This window comes from Muntiacus reevesi, chromosome 11 (genome assembly GCF_963930625.1).
Source record: "Muntiacus reevesi chromosome 11, mMunRee1.1, whole genome shotgun sequence".
Classification (NCBI taxonomy): domain Eukaryota; kingdom Metazoa; phylum Chordata; class Mammalia; order Artiodactyla; family Cervidae; genus Muntiacus; species Muntiacus reevesi.
The window spans coordinates 65984288-65999472 of record NC_089259.1 but is presented as its reverse complement, the minus strand read 5'-3'; the positions used below and the strand labels follow the sequence as shown (position 1 = coordinate 65999472).

The 15185-nt window shown below is 43.0% G+C and overlaps 1 protein-coding gene across 1 annotated transcript in view; it reads right to left on the bottom strand.

Annotated features, from left to right (window-relative positions):
• Positions 1–15185, bottom strand: part of LOC136144146 (ATP-binding cassette sub-family C member 4-like) — a 158554-nt gene that overhangs the window by 100998 nt on the left and 42371 nt on the right. The window contains exons 11-13 of the mRNA XM_065901806.1: positions 13136–13327; positions 8150–8244; positions 7843–7929 (exon numbers count right to left, since the gene is read on the bottom strand). Of these exons, the coding sequence (XP_065757878.1) occupies positions 7843–7929; positions 8150–8244; positions 13136–13327 (374 nt within the window). The remainder of the gene's footprint in view (positions 1–7842; positions 7930–8149; positions 8245–13135; positions 13328–15185) is intronic.

The following is a 15185-nucleotide window of genomic DNA, read 5'->3' as shown; positions in this document are numbered from 1 at the left end:
ACCTTACAAACATAAAAATAAAAGAACGGAATCCAAATGGCCCAAATCACAGCAAAAACCACCCAACAGCTCAGAGCACATGCCAGTTTTCTATATCCAAGACCACCCTCACTATTCAACCTTAAATTTTATTCACAGTTAAAAAAAAAAAAGCTGCTACATTTAAAATGCAGACCCCCATCTCATTAGAACTGATTCAGATGCATTCTTTTTAATGGCTGAGTAATATTCCATGGTATATATGCACCACAGCTTCCTTATCCATTCATCTGCTGATGGGCATCTAGGCTGCTTCCATGTCCTGGCTATTATAAACAGTCCTGCAATGAACATTGGGGTGCACGTGTCTCTTTCAGATCTGAAGTAAGCCAGAAAGATAAAGACTTATACAGTATACTAACGCATATATATGGAATTTAGAAAGATGGTAATGATAACCCTATATGCAAAACAGAAAAAGAGACACAGAAGTACAGAACAGACTTTTGAACTCTGTGGGAGAAGGTGAGGGTGGGATGTTTCAAAAGAACAGCATGTATATTATCTATGGTGAAACAGATCACTAGCCCAGGTGAGATGCATGAGACGAGTGCTCGGGCCTGGTGCACTGGGAGGACCCAGAGGAGTCGGGTAGAGAGGGAGGTGGGAGGGGGGATCGGGATGGGGAATACGTGTAACTCTATGGCTGATTCGTGTCAATGTATGACAAAACCCACTGAAATGTTGTGAAGTAATTGGCCTCCAACTAATAAAATAAAAATAAAAAATAAATAAATAAAATAAAATAAAATGCAGACCCCTAGGAGCTCAGCCCCAGGCTCACCCACAGCATCTACAACCTGTCAAGGGAAGCAAGAAGCTGGGTCCGGGACCCCAGTGACCATGGGCAGGGCTCCAGGCAGGGACCCTGGGAGCCCGATGCTCTCACAGAGTAAATCTCAGGAACCTGGGCCAGAGCTCAGCTGAGAGAGTCAGAGCAAGAGTTTGGAGGCAGCAAACTGCATTTCAGTCCCTCTCATGAGCCTGACGACATCAGACGAGCAACTCAACCTCAGTTTCTTCATCTCAAAACAAAGTCAATGACAACTCATCCACACCTTCTAAGAAATTAAACCACCAATATGCTCAGTAAACTTCAGCCCCCTTCTCTGCTCCTCCCTGACCCATAAGTGCTCCTGTGCTTTGGACTCAGGACAGAAAAGTCCTAAGGGGACATACTGGACACTGAGTCTGTGATCAGAAGCAAGACTCCGGAATGTAGACACATACACCATCACTTCATTAAGCCCAGAAGGATTCATTTTTACATTTTGACAATGCTTGCTCCATGTTCATACTTAAGTTTCTTGATTGACATCTTTTCAAACTTAGTACTAAAACATTTCAACAGAATTCTTCTCCTTAATTCATAATTACCTGCCAATAGTCCCTAAAAGTGGATGTTAACCAAATGTGAAAGGCTGTTATGTCCAAGAGGGACCAACCCAAAGTTTTAAAACATTTTCTTCCTCACATTCCATCACAGATAAGGTAATATAAATTATTACAATGAAGTGATCAGTTGATGTCTTTGAATTTTTCCTAAATAATGCTTTTATCCAATCACTAGATAAATACACTATTTTCCAAGTTTTTAGAGGGAAGATTTCCAAGCCATGCCATACAAATGACTGAGTCAACAACCAGTTTTTTAACTGTTATTCTTATATAAAGCCTGTGTTAATCCTATAATCCCACATATAATCCTATATAAGGGCTGTATGTGTTAAGAGGTGACACATCCCATGGTGGAGGGGATACAAATAAGGCAGACAGAATCCCCACCTCCATTCATTCAATCAGCAGAGGTTTGTTGAAGAGCCGGGCACTGTCCTAAGGCAAGACAGCAGATGATACTCGGCACTGTGTACACAGGGACACACAGAACAAGGGTGGAAAATGCACTATTGCACTGTGACATGTTTTATGAAGGAAAAGCACAGGGTGCTGCTGTCTTAGACGGGGAGACACAGGAGCCGTGAGACCGTCTGGGGAAACATCCTGGAAGAAGACACAGCAGGTGCAGGGCCTGGAATAGAACATGCTGGGCTGAGGTGCTTTCCTGCATTCATAGCTTAGGAGGGGTTGGGGGGACTCATAAATGGTCAAGTGCACCCACTGAGGGCTGTGGGAAGACAGAGGGCATGGGCGCCCTGGAGGAGCAGGAGGGAACAGCAGGGCCCATCTTTCACCTTCCTTCTGTGTCTTGGGACACTGCTCCCTGGCTCTGGACAGAGGGACCAGCATGTACAGACAGAAAGGAGTGAGAAAGAACCCACCACAAAGCCAGCACAGCTGGATACCAAGTTGGTGTGGGTTTCCAGTGATGAGCTGGAAAAACTGATAGGAGCAGACAGCAAAGAAGCCTATTCTCTGTTTGAGCACATGGAGCTGCATCCTGAACATGAGGGGTAGAGGGGGCTCTGTGAAGCGCTGGAGCAGGAGGGTGAGCTTTGTAGACAGCAGTGTGGGAATCTGATCAGAACAGACCTGAAGAGCTGATGATACAGGAGGAGTGGGTCTGGGATGTGGGGCTGAACCAGGATGGGATCCATAGCATGATAAGACTCCATCAGTTCACCTATGGCCTCTCACCTTCTGTAGGTGATAGAACCCACTTAGTGCACCCAACATAAAACTCCCCAACATAAACTCACAAACCTCAATGACCTTGGAGATAGATTCATGACTGTGGGAAACTGCTAATGGCAAGTAGAAGTGTGATTCATCCACTGTTAATACAAAACACTCCCCATGGCTAAGTCTCCATATGACCACCACCTCTCACAGCATATTGTTCCATCCAATTCTCTAACTTGAGAACACTCTCCAGTTGCTGCTGAGTGATTTCCTAAATTGCTTTCATGCTCTCTGCTTTAAGTCACCCTAAAAGACGTGGTTCTGATCAGCAAACTACAAACTTAAGCTTGCTTCTATCAAGTATATATCCAAAGTGGTACACCCAAAATATCTGAGAGAATCTTACTAATATCTCCTGTGTATGAAAAAGAACTCAGGAGAACTTCTGTGATCAGTATACTGTACTTGGCACTAAAATGCCTGCTCTCCCTTCCCTGTGACACAAATGCAACCACCAGTAGAAACTAATCCTACAGTGATGGGGAACTTGTGCAGATGCTCACAAGACAGGGTGACAGACATTTGTAAGTCCAGGGTGGGGTGCTGGGAACAAAGAGCCTGCTATACTCAGGATGCCAGGAGGGTCGGGGTGGGGAATCCCTGCACAGCACTAGCTCCTGTCATTCAACTCACAGCAAGACACAAGGCACTTTTCTAAGGGAAAATTCATCAAGTCATGATCAGGAGAGAGTGGGAAAGGGGGGTTAGATCAGAGAGCTGGGGGCCATGCCATGTGCCAGCTGCCCTGCTCACTCATGTTCTAAAAGATTCAGTGATACTATACAGTTATTTTTTAATTGTGGTAAAATATACCTAACATGAAATTTACCATTTCTGCCATTTTAAGCAGACAGCTCAGTGGTATTAAGTACATTCACATTGTTGTGCAGCCATCACCACCATCCATCTCTACGACTCTTTCATCACCCCAACACTGAGCACATTTTACATTCGGGCAAGTTTCACCAAAGACTAACGACCCCTGCTTAGTGGACAAGGAATCCCAGCTTCTTGTGTCCAGTGCTCAGAGCTCCTCACATGTCTCTCTCTCACATTTGCTGATTCTGCTGAAGTCTCTACTTTGCTATTCTGGGCCTGCTGTACATCAATCATGTCCCCTCCAGATTCACTTGCTGACACCTTAGTTACTAGTACCTTGGAATTTGGTGACAGGGACCTTAAAAAAGTAATAATTACCCTTAGTTATACTCAGTTCAATTCAGTCGCTCAGTCGTGTCTGACTCTTTGCGACCCCATGAACTGCAGCACACCAGGCTTCCCTGTCCATCACCAATCCCTGGAGTTTACTCAAACTCATGCCATCGAGTCAGTGATGCCATCCAACCATCTCATTCTCTGTCATCCACTTTTCCTTCTGCCCTCAATCTTTCCCAGTATCAGGATCTTTTCAAATGAGTCAGCTCTTCACATCAGGTGGCCAAAGTATTGGAGTTTCCACTTCAGCATCAGTCCTTCCAATGAACACCCAGGACTGATCTCCTTCAGGATGGACTGGTTGGATCTCCTTGTAGTCCAAGGGACTCTCAAGAGTCTTCTCCAACACCACAGTTCAAAAGCATCAATTCTGTGCTCAGCTTTCTTTATAGCCCAACTCTCAAATTCATACATGACTACTGGAAAAGTCATAGCCTTGACTAGATGGACCTTTGTTGACAAAGTAATGTCTCTGCTTTTTAATATGCTATCTAGGTTGCTCATAACTTTCCTTCCAAGGAGTAAGCCTCTTTTAATTTCATGGCTGCAATCACCATCTGCAGTGATTTTGGTGCCCAAAAAATAAAGTCAGCCATTGTTTCCACTGTTTCCCCATCTATTTCCCATGAAGTGATGGGACCAGATGCCATGACCTTAGTTTTCTGAATGTTGGGCTTTAAGCCAACTTTTTCACTCTCCTCCTTCACTTTCATCAAGAGGCTCTTTAGTTCTTCTTCACTTCTGCCATAAAGGTGGTGTCATCTGCATGTCTGAGATTATTGATATTTCTTCCGGCAGTCTTGATTCCAGCTTGTGCTTCATCCAGCTCAGCATTTCTCATGATGTACTCTGCATATAAGTTAAATAAGCAGAGTGACAATATACAGCCTTGACGTACTCCTGTTCCTATTTGGAACCAGTGTGTTGTTCCATGTCCAGTTCTAACTGTTGCTTCCTGATCTGCATACAGGTTTCTCAAGAGGCAGGTCAGGTGGTCTGATATTCCCATCTCTTTCAGAATTTTCTACAGTTTATTGTGATCCACACAGTCAAAGACTTTGGCATAGTCAATAAAGCAGAAATAGATGTTTTCCTGGAACTCTCGTGCTTTTTCAATAATCCAGCAGATTTTACACTGGACCTAATCTAATCTGACTGGTGTGCATAGATGAAGAGGAGACTAAGACATGAGGACATGGACACGGGCATATAAATCAATGAAGTTAGAACACACCCTCCCACCATGCACAAAATAAACTAAAAATGGCTTGAAAACTTAATCATAAGATGTGACACCATAAAACTCCCAGTAGCGATTACAGGCAAAACATTCTCTGACATAAGTTACACCAATGTTTTCCTAGATCAGTCTCTTAAGGCAATAGAAATATAAACAAAAATATACAAACAGGGGTTTCCCTGATGGTTCAGTGGTAAAGAATCCACCTGTCAATGTGGGAGACATAGGATCCATCCCTGGTTCAGGAAGATCATGGGTGCAAAGCAACTAAGCCCATGCACCACAACTACTGAGCCTGTGCTTTGGAGCCAGGAGCTGCAACTACTGAGCCCACACAGCCTAGAGCCCATGCTCTGCAATGAGAGAAGCCATCGCCATGAGAAGTCCATGCACCACAGCTAGAGAGTAGCACTTGTTCATCACAACTAAAGAAAAACCCCCACAGCAACAAAGACCCAGGGGAGTCACAAATAATTATTTTTAAAAAAATTAAAAATGCACAAATGGGACCTAATCAAACTTACCAGCTTTTGTAAAGCAAAGGAAACCATAAACAAAATGAATAGACAACCTATAGAATGGAAGAAAATATTTCCAAACGATGTGACCAACAAGGGCTTGATTTCCAAAATATACAAACAGCTAATACAACAACAATAAATCCAATTAAAAAATGGGCAGAATATCTAAATAGACATTTCTCCAAAGGACACATACAGATGGTCAACAGACATATGAAAAGAAGCTTACCACTGTGAATTATTAGAGAAAAGCAAATCAAAACTACAATGAGGTATCACCTCACACCAGTCAGAATGACCATCATTAAAATAACAATGACTGAGAGGGTATGGAGTAAAGGGAACACTCCTACACTGCTGGCAGGAATACAAATTGCTGCAGGCACTATGGAAAACAGTATGGAGGTTCCTCAGAAAACTAAAAATAGAATTACCTTATAATCCAGTAATCCCACTCCTGGGTATATATCTGGATGAAACTATAAACCACATGTACCCCTATATTCATAGCAACACTATTCACAACAGCCAAAACACGGAAACAACCTAAATGTGCATTCACAAATAAATGGATGTGGCACATAGCGACAATGCAATACTACTCAGCCATCAAAAAAGAAAAAAATAATACTATTTGCAGAAACATGGATGGACCTGGAGATCATCACACTAAGTGAAAAAAATCAGAAAGAAAAAGACAAATATCATATATCACTTACGTGTGGAATCTAAAATATGGCAAAAATGAACTTATCTATGAAACAGACTCACAGACACAGTGAACAGACTTGCAGTTGCATGGATGGAGCCAATGTTGGGGAGGGATGGACTGGGAATTTGGGGTTAGCAGATACAAATTATTAAGTATAGAATGTATAAACAAGGTTCTACAGTATAATACAGTGAACTATATTCAATATCCTGAGAAACCATAATGGAAAAGAATATTAAAAACAATGTATGTGTGTATACGGGCTTCCCACATGGCTCAGTGGGTAAAGAAGCTGCCTGCAGTGCAGGAGATGCAGATGCAGGAGACACAGGTTCGCTCCCTGGGTAGGGAATATCCCCTGGATGTGGGCATGGCAACCCACTTCAGTATTCTTGCCTGGAGAATCCCATGGACAGAGGAGTCTAGCAGGCTATAGTTCATAGATTTGCAAAGAGTCAGACAGGACTGAAGCAACTGAGCATGCATGTACATGTATGTATATAACTGAGTAACTTTGTCACACAAAGAAATTAACACAATATTATAAATCAACTATATTTCAATAAAAACTTCTTTAAAAAAGGAACAGAAATACAGGGGTGCACAAGGACAGAGGGAAGACCATGTGAGGACATCGTAGGGTGGATGCCATCTGTAGCCAAGGAGAGAGGTCTCAGCAGAAACCAAACTTGCCCACACCTTTAACTTCCAGCCTCAAGAACTGAGAAAATGAACTTCTATTCTTTAAGTACCCCCAACTGTGACAACTTGTATAGACTGAATGTTTTTGCCCTCAAAATACATACATTGAAACCTAATCCCCACTTTAAAGGTACTAGATTATAGCCATTGGGAGGTGACCAGGTCTTGGGGGTGGAGGTTGAATGAAATGGATTAGTGTCCATATAAAAGGGACCCACACTGCTTCTTCATCCCTGCCACGACATGAGGACAAAGGAACTGGACCCTCACCAGACACTGAATCTTTTGGCACCCTGGTCTTAGACTTTTTCAGCCTCTAGAACTGAGAGAGATAAACTTCACTTCTAATGTGCCTTCAACACATGATGGAGGAAAAGAACTGGCAGCCAATTACCCGGTAACCAAGTCCTACATTCTGATTTAAAAACCGTACATCATCCTTATTTCTGAGCTCTGGATCCACCCACAGTGTCTGGATTCATCAGCTGCAAGTTGCAGGGGGAAATCTTCCATCTATTCCTCACTCCCTAAAGTACAGATTTCACTGTCCTCCACACACTGGAAGCACCTTCTATATTTTCCTGTCCTAACTTTATCAGGAAATAAGACTTCTTACTTCCTGGATCTTCTGTGGAGGGAAGGGAGGGGACAGAAGGACACGAGGGCAGAGCAAGCTGAGTCTCCTGGAGCACAAAAGCTTTCCTGAGCTCTCTTCCCTGATCTCTACAGGGTTCTTGGAAAGCAGAGATGACAGAAAACAGGAGCAAACTCACTGTTCAAACAAGTGCCTGCTGACTCCTGCATCAACTGCGCTGAGCGGATCGTCCAGGAGGTAGATGTCTGCGTCCTGATACACGGCTCTAGAAAGCAGAGAGAGATGTCAGGAGAGGACATTTCACACTGCCTGGGTCTCATCCCTGAATCATGACAGTGTCCAACAACTTCATATTCCTTCTACAAGACCAGGGAAAGGGCCAAGACCCTGCTTCACACAGGCACACCCAGTGAGCCGGGTCTGTGTGCTCATGTCCACTAGAAGCCGTGGAGGAGGGGCAGCATGGCAACTGAAACCCCATTTACCTGGCGAGGCTGACCCGGGCTTTCTGTCCTTCACTCAGCGGGGTTCCTCCATCTCCTGTTACAGTTAGATCTCCTTTATTCAATTTCTGCAAATCCTGTATGGAGACGAAAAAGGGAAAAAAGAAAAAGGTTTTAAATGTGTTCTCCTCTTGCCACCTTAACCTTTATAGTTCTTCATACAAGTGTTTAATCAATAGCAATGGGCTTATTTCACAGTGACCAATCTGTAACCTGGAAAATTAAAAAACCTCTCAGGGATTTTCATTGGTTTCTATTCTGCACTTTTTCAAAGCATTTTTGCATTTGACCATTTTAACAGATATTTATTGAGGACTGATTATACTCCAGGCATTGTTCTGGGCACAGTGAATTCAGCCATGAGAAAACAGAGCCCCTAGAGTTTCTCTCCACAGTGGGAGACAGAAACAATGAAAAATTAACCTCAGTGGAAGTACTGAGGACAATAAGGAAAAGGAAGCCGACTCAGGGGGGTCTAGAGTGAAGGAGGGAAGTGAGTGGACTGGCGGGGGGACGGCTCTGCTCAGAGGGGTTGTGAGCAGATCTGGGGCGGGGAGGGTCTCAGGCAGACCTGGAGAGGCTGCTCCTCCCAGAGGGAGGGGCGAGTGCAGGGGCCCCAGGGAGATGCCAAAGGCGGTCAGGACAAGGACACAAGAGAGTGGAGATGAGTTAGAATGAGGGGAGTGAAGGCAGAGATGGAGCAGGAGGAGCCTGGGGTCACTCCAGTAAAAGGGGGAGGGGGCAGGGGAAGACTGAGATGGTCTGAGGTTTATAAGACATCACTCCTGTGCTTTGCAGAAAACAAACAGAAAGGTCGGGGTGGGGGGCAGATGGAGGGTGAGGGTGGATACAAGTTAGGAAGCAAATAGAATAATCTAAGGAGCAGTGGGAATGGAGAGACGGGATCACACTCCAGACACACTTGGAAGGCAGAGTCTGTAAGACCTGCTGACAGGATGGGTGTGGACTATAAGAGAAGAGAAGGACTGTGGTGTTTGGGACATTAGGATGGGGAAGAAAAGGGTTTCCATTTACTGAGTTGGGGAAGATGGTGGAGGCAGGTTTAGGAGACTTGGCTTGTGGACAGGCTGAGATGACCTCTTGGTGATGTCACTTTGCAGCTGGACATGCAGATGTGAAGGCCTGTGCCAGAGACACAGGTGTGAGAGCTGGTGGCCCAGGCTGGTGAAGGCACAGGATTTATTGTATCTTAAATTACCACTTTTGCTGGTCTTGGTCTCTGCTTCCCACTTTCAGAGAAGGGATAACACCTGACCAATGTCTTCACAGTGACACTTAAAGAGTGACAGACACAGACAAGGTCTGTGCAAGAAATGAGAACAGAAAGAGCAAGCTGGGCAGGAAAACCTAAAGGAAAGAAACAGTGTGCTCAATGGACACCAAGCAGATCAGCTGAACTAAATAGATGCTTGTCTGTGAAAGCAGGAAAAACTCAATGCTGAGAAGGATATGGAGTTTTGACTTGAGGATCTGGGCATCTATCATAAGTTACATTTGAATATTATTTAAGAAGTAAATAGACAAATCAGTCTATTTTTCCCCAGGGTATCTGGGGAAATTTTTTAAAAAATGACAAAAATATGCCCAAAATAACAAGATAACAATCAAGTTTAAGTTACACAGTTATCATATTAGAAATCTTTGAATTATCTACCAAACCCTTCAGGCATCAACCTAAGATACACAACAGTACCTTTCTGCTGATGACGTGCTCACTTTTCTGTCTCTACTTTGGCAAACTTGGGGAGAAAGCATGGTGCACTGGTGTCTCTATCATAAATAAGTCCTTTGATCTTCCTAAGTCTCACTTTCCTCTTCTACAGAATGTGTTACAGAAACAAGAGTCACTAAACTCAAGGATGCTGTGAGAATCTAAGTATGAACACCCTCCATAAATGGAAAAAGAATAGGAATTGATTATAACTTGCTACTGGTGGTTGATGACTATTTTCTTATCAAACCAACAGTAGGACACCATTCACAGTGTGGGTCATAACATGTAAAGCACAGGACCATAAAGAGAAGAAAGATAGGGTCTCCATCATAAGCCACACTGATAGCCACAATGACAGACAGACACACACAGTTTCCCTGCTCACTCAAAGATTAACTGAGGTGCATCCAACGAAAGGCAACAATTGCTCTGCCATGAAAATTCATCATTATTTCATCTTCTTTCTTTGTTGAATTCAGAAGTTATTACTAGCCTTTGCTTTGGTTTTCATGAACAATAATGAGCCATTTTAAGTCAGGTTCTCAGTCTCCGCCCCCCCCCCCCCCCACACACACACACACAGAGGTATTGTCCTCTATTTCATTGTTGAAGTCCTTGCAAACTGTTTCACTTAGCTTTATGCATTAATTCTACATTGTTTCATTTTGTTTCTCAAAATAGTAGCATGTCATAGCACAGCAAGCTTAACCATGTTCTAGAAAAGGAACCTAAACCCACTCATTTACTCAGCACAGTCAGGGCATAAGAAACAGGCTCCCTCCAAGTCTGGTAGCAGGACTGTGAGTATGTTGTTGACTCTGACAATTATGGACCAGCCCCAAATGGGAAAAACATTTCGGAGAATTTGATGCAAAATCCAAGTCAGGCTAATTTTCCAGTCATCATTTTCTGATTACGTTAAAGGAGAAAGCCTGACTTTAGTATACACTACAATTCCTCCCACTGACAGGAAGGTGTTCTTATTCACGTTATTTTCCTTTAAGTTAAATTTCACCAATTTTTACTGAACAGCAGACACACACACTAGAGGCAAACTAGGAAATGGTGATGCTGGTTTGACACCATCTGTCCAGAAGCACATCAAGGGCCCTTCAGCAACTGCAGAGACTAAGAGTAGAAGCACCACAGAGCAGACTGTTGAAATGCTTAATGTGGTCCAGACATACCCTGGCATAGGAGGGCTGGACTCTAGAATCAAGCAGCAGGAGCCCTGCCTTCCTTCACAGCTTTTCTTTCATTTGGAATTGCCCCTCCTTTCACGCCTGTCAATACCCTGCCCATCCTTCCAGGCTCAGTCCAAACACACTCTCCCATGAAACCAACCTGGATTCATCTCTTCCTGCTGAGTTCCTAAGACTCTCTTTACATCTCTCATCTCTTATGAAGGATCATCTTATTCTGCTCCATCATTTGTACATGTGCACATGGCTTCTCTCAACTCTTGGCGGGTAAGACCTGTGCACCAAGCTCTGTGCTGGACCCTGACGCTGACTATCTCTAATCCTCACAACAAGCTGCACAGGAAGTACTGGGCCCATTTCACGATGAGGAAACTGAGACTGAGTGAGGTCACATCACTGGTCTGAGGACGGTCAGCTGATAAGCAGAAGAGCTGGAATCTGAACCAGCTCATGTCAGTTCATAGTCTTTTGCTCTTTCACATCATGCTGCCCAGATGGTAATGAGCATATTTGAAATGAAGGCAACACTAAAATAACTCAAGTCTTGAAAGTCTCTATACCTAGACACAGAAGGATCAATACACTTATTATCCTATGATTGTCAAGGCAATCTGAAAAGAAAATGTCCAAGTTGAAAGGAGTGTGTAAATATAAGATGACAGTACAAACTTATAGGCAGCCAAGAGGGATTTGTAAGGTCAAGCAATCTATGTGGAAAAATATCAAACTAGAATTTATCAACATCATAACTTTAACTATGTAATGCCTAAAAGTTCTTAAAATCCTTAAAAGCTTTTTATAAAAACTTGTTTTAAAAAAAAATCTTAAGTTTTTAAAAGTGGTTAAAGATAATATACAGGCAAATGTTACATACTATATTGCTTATGGTAACAGAATATGTTTATTGTTGATTTATATGGCATCTGGTCCCATCACTTCATGCAAATAGACAGGGAAAAGGTGGAAAACAGTGACAGATTTTATTGTCTTGGGATCAAAAATCACTGCAGATGTTGACTGCAGCATGAAATTAAAAGATGCTTGCTCCTTGGAAGAAAAGCTATGACAAACCTAGACAAAATATTAAAAAGCAGAGACATCACTTTGCCAACAAAGGTCCATATGGTCAAATCTATGGTTATTCCAATAGTCATGTACAGATGTGAGAGTTGGACCATAAAGAAGACTGAGTGTCAAAGAATTGATACTTTTGAATTGTGTTGCTAAAGAAGACTCTTGAGAGTCCCTTGGACTGCAAGGAAACCAAACGAGTCAATCCTAAAAGAAATCAACCCTAAATGTTCATTGGAAAGATGGATGCTAAAGCTGAAGCTTCAATACTTTGGCCACTTGGTATGAAGTGCCAACTCATTGGAAAAGACCCTGATGCTGGGAAAGACTGATGGCAGGAAGAGAAGGGGACGACAGAGAATGAGATGGTTGGATGGCATCACCAACTCAATGGACATGAGTTTGAGCAAACTCCTGGAGATGGTGAAGGACAGGGAAGCCTGGCCTTTTGCAATCCTTGGAGTCGAAGAGAGTTGGACAGGACTTACTGACTGAACAACAATGAAATGTTTACAGATGAACTAATCTGAGGTCTAGGATCTGCTTTAGAATCCCGGGGGATCAGGTGGGGGTTTGAGTGGAGGGGTGGCACAGGGCAGGGGTAAAGATCCAGCAAGACTGGCCACCAGCTGACCCTGGATGAACCTGGTGGTGGGAACATGAGGGTTCATTACACAGTGCTCTCTATTCTTACATATTTTTGTTAACTGTCCATTAAAAAAAGAATAAAAGTGAATTAAACTTCACCAAAAGAAGCAAAGGCATTCTGTGACCATCATTATCACATAAGAATCAAAACAGCAACGTACATGACTACATACTTATCCAGAAGTCCAGCTTAAAACAACAAATAAAAAACCTTCCAAATTCAAATAAAAAGAACTTTCAACAAATCTTAGAGCTTAAACCAATATTGTCATTTGAAATTCGAGTACATGCAACTCAAGAGTCATTACTCACCTCTTCCAAAGCACAAACCCTTATTACTTCTTCATATCGTTCTTTTTTATATTTCTTTCCAAATAAAATGTTACTCCTCACAGTTCCTGGAAACACCCAGGGCTGCTGAGAAACATACACGATCCTCCCGTGCATGCTGACCTTCCCCTGGCTCGGGGGCAGCACCCCCAGTAGAGCATGTAACAGCGATGACTGAAACAGATGGGAACACACACACATGAACAGGCAGCACTCAGGATGGAAAACTCCCGGCAGCACAGCTAACCCCACCATGATGCTTGATCAATAATATCAGAACAGGATAAAGTACAGCTCTGGAAGATTCAGGAAAAAACGGAAAAGAGCACTATTAGTCAATGTAAACTAAAAGTTGATAGTTTAGTTCTGACACTCAGTCATGTCTGACTCTTTGTGATCCCATGAACCGCAGCACACCAGGCCTCTCTGTCCATCACCAACTCCTACAGTCCACCCAAACCCATGTCCATTGAGTTGGTGATGCCATCCAACCATCTCATCCTCTGTCTTGTGAAAGTGAAAGAGGAGAGTGAGAATTTGGCTTAAAGCTCAACATTCAGAAAACTAAGATCATGCATCTGGTCCCATCACTTAATGGGAAATATATGGGGAAAGAGTGGAAACAGTGTCAGACTCTATTTTTGGGGGCTCCAAAATCACTGCAGATGGTGACTGCAGTCATGAAATTAAAAGACACTTACTCCTTGGAAGAAAACTTATGACCAACCTAGACAACATATTAAAAAGCACAGACATTACTTTGCCAACAAAGGTTCACCTAGTCAAGGTTATGGTTTTTTTTTTTTTTTTTTTTTTTGTGTGGTGATGGATGTTTTTTTTTTTTTTTTTTTTTTTAATTATTTTATTAGTTGGAGGCCAATCACTTTACAACATTTCAGTGGGTTTTGACATACATTGACATGAATCAGCCATATAGTTACACGTATTCCCCATCCCGATCCCCCCTCCCACCTCCCTCCCCACCCGACTCCTTAGGGTCCTCCCAGTGCACCAGGCCTGAGCACCTGACTCATGTATCCCACCTGGGCTGGTGGTCCGTTTCACCATAGATATTTTCCAGTAGTTATGTATGGATGTGAGAGTTGGACTAGAAAGAAAGCTGAGCGCCGAAGAATTGATGTTTTTGAACTGTGGTGTTGGAGAAGACTCTTGAGAATCCCTTGGACTGCAAGGAGATCCAACCAGTCCATCCTAAAGGAAATCAATCCTGAATATTCATTGGAAGGACTAATGTTGAAGCTGAAACTCTAATACGTTGGCCACCTGATGTGAAGAACTGACTCATTTGAAAAGACCCTGATGCTAGGAAAGATTGAAGGTGGCAGGAGAAGGGGACAACAGTGGATGAGGTGGTGGTTGGCATCATCGATTCAATGGACATGAGTTTGAGTAAACTCTGGGAGTCAGTGATGGATAGGGAGGCCTGGCGTGCTGCAGTCCATGGGGTCGCAAAGAGTCGGACATGACTGAGTAACTGAACTGAACTGACTGAACCAACAGGGACGTACTGTATAGCACATGGAACCTTATTCAATGTTACATAGCAGCCTGGATGGGAGAGGAATTTGGGGGAGAATGGATACATGTACATGTATGGCTGACATATACCCTTCACTGTTCACCTGAAACTATCAGAACATTGTTTATTGACTATACCCCAATACAAAATAAAAAGTTAAAAAAACAATAATTACATTCAGATAATAAGCACTGAAGAAAAATAAGACAAAACTGCTTCCAATGCCAGAGGCTCTGGTTAGATCCCTGGTCCCCTGGTCAGGGAACTAAGATCCCACATGCCCCAGGGCAACTCAGCCCACTTGCCACAGTTAGAGATATCATGCACTGCAACCAAGACCCAATACAACCAAATAAATTTAAAAAAACTTTTAATCTATGTGTGAAGAATATATCCAAATATTATTATTTAAAAGAACTCTGAGGTTGTTGTATTTGAAGAGTAGAAGTCCATCATGCTCAGGGAGCTCAAATCCTGTGCTCTGTGACAACC